Source organism: Octodon degus, unplaced genomic scaffold (genome assembly GCF_000260255.1).
Source record: "Octodon degus isolate 3935 unplaced genomic scaffold, OctDeg1.0 scaffold00259, whole genome shotgun sequence".
Classification (NCBI taxonomy): domain Eukaryota; kingdom Metazoa; phylum Chordata; class Mammalia; order Rodentia; family Octodontidae; genus Octodon; species Octodon degus.
The window spans coordinates 1,131,382-1,136,712 of record NW_004524835.1 but is presented as its reverse complement, the minus strand read 5'-3'; the positions used below and the strand labels follow the sequence as shown (position 1 = coordinate 1,136,712).

General features: G+C 34.3%; 1 protein-coding gene across 2 annotated transcripts in view; it reads left to right on the top strand.

The window, feature by feature from the left end:
* Il1rapl2 (interleukin 1 receptor accessory protein like 2) overlaps nucleotides 1-5,331 on the top strand; it is a 1,644,749-nt gene that overhangs the window by 1,627,914 nt on the left and 11,504 nt on the right. For both annotated transcript variants that reach the window (XM_004646205.2, XM_004646204.1), the window contains one exon: nucleotides 2,608-2,778. In XM_004646205.2, the coding sequence (XP_004646262.1) occupies nucleotides 2,608-2,778 (171 nt within the window). The remainder of the gene's footprint in view (nucleotides 1-2,607; nucleotides 2,779-5,331) is intronic.

Genomic DNA, 5,331 nt, shown 5'->3' with positions numbered 1-5,331 from the left:
GGTGTTGTTTGGATCTGGCTGCTATGCTCCACTTCTTTCTGCTGCAGCCATTAGAGTTGAACACTTTGTGTCTCTCTGGCAAGATGTTCTGCTCCTGAATCAGCTGGATGGGTCTTGCCTCTAGCCTCTTTGCAGGGTGTTCTGCTGAAGGGTTCCCTGCTGGGCCTGCCCTCTGGGTCTATTTAGAATCCAGTGGGCCCAGTCATCTCACTCACTGGTGGGCCTGCGCTCTGGGTCTATTCAGGATTCTGGGGCCCCAGGTTGTCTCACTCCCTCGCCGGGCCTGCGCTCTGGGTCTGTTCAGGATCCTGCGGCCTGGGTCATCTCATTCACTCACAGGGCCTGCTCTCTGGGTCTATTCAGAATCCCGCGGTCCTTGGTCGTCTCACTCACTCACAGGCCTGCGCTTTGGGTCTATTCAGGATCCGGAGGGCCCCGGTCATCTCACTTCTATCTGTGTTTTTAAAGGTTGCATTTAATACTTAAAATCTTTATGCAACAAAGTACTACTCAGCCATAAAGAAGGATGAAATTGAGGCTTTTATAGGTAAACGGATACAACTAGATGCTATATTCATAAGTAATATCTATGAGATCCACATATTGTCTCCCCAGTGTAAGATTATGAATGTGTAAATAAAATCTGAAAGGTTCAATAGATATAGTAAAAGGGAAAGAAACCACTTAAAAAGAATGAACAATTGGGATGAAGTAAATGAGAAAATAAAGGGAAAAAAGGAAGAGAAAAAATCATGTATGTATATACACAGGATAGTTAAGATGATTGTAGCAGTGATTTCTATCTATATTTTTAAAGGTAGTGGTTAGTACTTAAAATTTTTAATTTGACCAATTTTCCATGATTATATCTAGTAATCTGAGCAACTACACTGAAGAAAAGAATGTGCAATATAACAATCTGTTTAATTCCTATCATCTTTTGTTTTTTAAAATTATGTATCATTTCTAATGTTTTATCTATTATTTTTCTTTTCTCTTTACAATAAAAAGAATTAAAAATTAAAATAATGAAAACAAAATATTTACATTTCACGGTCATTTTGGCTTTAGAGAAAAGCCAGAAGATACACGTTGCCAGATGCAGTGAGTAAGATGAATGCAGACACTTTATGATTTTATGGGCCTGCTTCCCAATTGACTGAATAGGGAAGCATCAGAAGATATATTTTTATAACATTTTAAAAACACGAGTGGAACATTGTGGCACATACCTGTAATCTTAGCATGCAGGAGAATGTGGCAGAAGAATCGCTACAAGTTCGAGGCTGGGCAAGACTATATAGTGAGTTCAAGGCCCAGCCTGGACTTCGTAGTGCGACCTTCCCTCCAACAAAACAAAGCAAAAAACCAATCCTACAACACCAACAAAAACACTAACGAAATAGAACTTCCAAAGCCACTTTACAAAGTGGGAAGACCAATGGGACAAGTGTGTTCAAAGCAAGAGTGAGTATTTTGACAAGGGTGAATGACAATGTGTCTTTTACTGTAGTAAATATGAATTTAAGTATTCACCATATATTTGATCACCCCTTGTGCAACTTTTGTGCATTTGAATGTAATACTAAAATGTCAGTGGATATGGGTTGAGTATAAACAAATGAATTGTAGTATCGTTTTTGGAAATATTCAGTTGCATGATGCCAAATCAGCTCAATAAGGTGCCAATTTAGTTTTCATTATTTCATGAGAGTGTTTTAGCATCTCACAAAGTCCACTTTATTTTACCCATATGCCTTTTTATGTTCTCTTTTTGATTATATAATCTGTAGTGGCAATTTCTCCAGATACTTAATAAATGTTATATGCAATAAGGGAGGCAGATTATTTGGAAATGGACAGGGCATCTAGAATGGTAGTAAGTGGAAGGCAAATGAGGGGAAGGGCAATAAAAAGAACTAAGATGTGTTAAGTATATGGAACTACTCCCTAAAATGAATATAAGGATTATGTACTGCAAACAGGTGCTAATGATAAATTTATAAGAATAAAACGTCTCTACGTATTATAAAATAAAATTAATCCAAAGAACTTGAGCACTTAATCATTTTAAATTTGATTCATTTCATTTCTACATACCAGGCAATGATTGCTTCATTTGTTTGATCTTTCATATTTTTTAGTCATGAAATATTTTTTAAGTTACTACTACAATGCAGCAGGCACTATTCATGATGCATTCACTTACATTCTTCATCTGCTACGTATATACTTGCACGCACAGATACAATAGTAGCTCATTAAAAATGGTTCAGTACACGAGTTTCACTTCATATCATATAACTAAGTTATATTAAAATGAACTAGATTATCGATAATGTACCGTGAGACTTATTTTTTCAAATATTAAAGATGCCACTAATTATAGTTACGAACTTCTAACAGAGGGTATAAAGAGGGTGAACTTTATCAACATGGCATAATGATGTATGAAAATTTTGTCACAGTGATATCCATTAACTTGTACAATTAATGCAGTTTAATAAATAAAATAATTAAAGTATATTGGAAACTTTTGCCTTAAAAAATCTTTTATTCTGAAACTAAAAGAGAGAGAACTTACTTGTACTACTATTGTTCTTTAAGACAACAAGGAATATGATGCGTATCTGTCTTACACCAAAGTGGATCAGGATACTTCAGACTGTGACAATCCTGAAGAAGAGCAGTTTGCACTTCAAGTACTTCCAGATGTCCTGGAGAAACACTATGGATATAAACTGTTTATCCCAGAAAGGGATCTGATCCCAAGTGGAAGTAAGTACCTTCCAATTCTGTATTTAAGATCATCAGTTTTATTTAGGAAGTTATATGGCAGCTTCAGACGTCAGAGCTTAGTAGACAGGCTGTCCCTACAAGAGATTTCTTTTACTTCAAATGTTTGCTCACTGCCTCTATTCTGACTTTGGAGCACAAGAACTTTTAAAAAGACATACATTTACATACATATACATGTTAGGTACAGTTCTTAAATTGTGTTTTAATGCTATTTTAAAAAATTATAGGGTGCCGGGGAAATAGCTCAGTAGAATAAGCGCTTGCCTGGCAAGCACAAGGGCTTGAGTTTAATCCCTGGTTCTGAAAAAAAATTATATTGTCTTAGTATATTGAAAATATTATGTTCCTGAAAACGTACATAAAATTGAAATTAATATGTTCAAATAGATTTGAGTTTCAAAAATGGTTTATGTCATTGTTCTTCTATTTATCCTTCTAGTCACGGTCACAAATAAATGTGAACTTTGCCTTTCAATTTTATAAGTCTTTATGACTTGTTACTTTTTCTCTGATTTCTGAAAAATTCACACTTAAAAAGGTATATGAGGCCATTAGCTGTAACAATCCATTATGTAAATTACTTATAAGAAATTCTGGACACTGTGAGCTTACATACCAGTCTTAAGTAGTGCTACACATATTGAAAGCTGTGTTTGAACTTTTAGAATAAATTCAGTTTCAAGGCAAAATATGTACCTTGTTCTTTTTAATGTTTTGAAGGTATATATCCTAAAGTGTATGGAAAATATAGAAAAGCCAAGATATGGTCCTTACTCCCAAAGAACTTTACAAATGCCATTGAGGGCAAATAAATCTACTGTAACTTATTTAAATACGTGTAGTTTGCTAATATCATTGAGAGCAGAAAACTGAACTGGTATCTATAACTCACATTACAATAAACACAAGATAATAGAAACAAAAGACTCCGTTTTTCAGTACTTCGCAGCATATAAAATGATTTTGTGCACATTATTTGATTTCTTGTTTATCATAATCTGGAGTCGAGAAAGAGTACATACTGATACATTTATGTTACCAATGAGGAAACAAAACCTTGATGGAGTCAAGATCAGAAAGCGGGCAAATGGCAGAGCTTAGAATAAAAACCATGTCTGCACTCTACTTTTCACTCTTCTAAATCACTCAATCAATATTGCATATTATCAGCAGTCCATCATGGTTATTAAATTGACAGAAGACAAGCAGAAACAACTGAGTTTTCTTTATTTCTTTTCTTAGATCGTACAAATATGTATGTTTGTGCACATACTTTACCATGCACACTTACATCTACATAGTAACAACCAACAAAACAATATTTACTGTTCTATTTTTTCTGTAAAATAAGAATTATAAATCAAAGGGTTCCACAAACATCTTTCTATGCCCCTTTACTCTTTTGTCTTTGGAATGTCCTCCACTTTAATGACTTGAGAGACCATTATATATTGATGTATTACTAAAGGAGCATCCTGATGCCTCAACATTTTTTGTTCTGTTTTTCTCCCAAAATTATCAATTCTTGCATTTTTCCATTCTTATTTCTATCATCCTAGCATATGACCCAATTACCTTACTTATGCAGTACTGCTTACTTGTCTACTTTCCATCTAGCCCTATTAATATCATTAACTGTCCACTATTTCTTGCAGGACAAAAGCCTGAATGCTTTACTTAACATTTCTGCAATCTGCCAGCAGGCCAGATTTATATCCTAAATTTGTCTCCTGTAATTTCTTCTACTCAAAGCTTCCAGTCTAGCAAAACTGTGACGTCAATAAAGATTCTGTGACTCTGCAATACTTTTGTTTATGGTAGTCTTGGTGTCTTCGCAAATCTTATTTATTATTCTCCTATGGAATCTATAAAACCATGTCCAGTCCTAGAGTTCAGAGTATATAGGGACTTGTTTGACTAAAGTTTGTATTCCTGTTTTATTTTGTACTGCTTTATAAATGGATTTAGATTTCCATTTATTTCTGTCTGGTCTAGTCAGCAAGATTATAAGCTCTATATAGGTACTACATGTTATTTATTTTCTTTGACCATATTGTCTTCTAACAGAAGACCTGAGCTCATCAAGCACTAGATGCCTATTAATTTTTTTAACAATGTATGTTTAAAGTAAATAGTGATGAGAATAGAATGAAACATGCTTAAATATTTACATGAAAGTATTTGAAAGACATTTTCTAGACTGGGTATGGTGGCACGCACCTCTAATCCCAGCTCTTGGGAGGCTGAAAACAGGAGGATCACAATGAGTTTGATCTGTGTAGTGAGACGCTGTAAACCCAGTACTAAATACATTTAAAAAAAATTTTTAAAGTGAAAAACATTTACTTTTTAACAGGTATGGGAGCTTTTAATGGAAGAAAAATTTGTTGGTAATTCATAAAAATAATTTAAAACTTTAGAATAAGCATAGAGTGGTGCCTCAGTTTATGAACTTAATATGTTTTTTGATTTGGGGGAAGATGTAACCCAATGTGAAGTTTGTATGCAGAAACAAAGTTTTACCAAATGCTT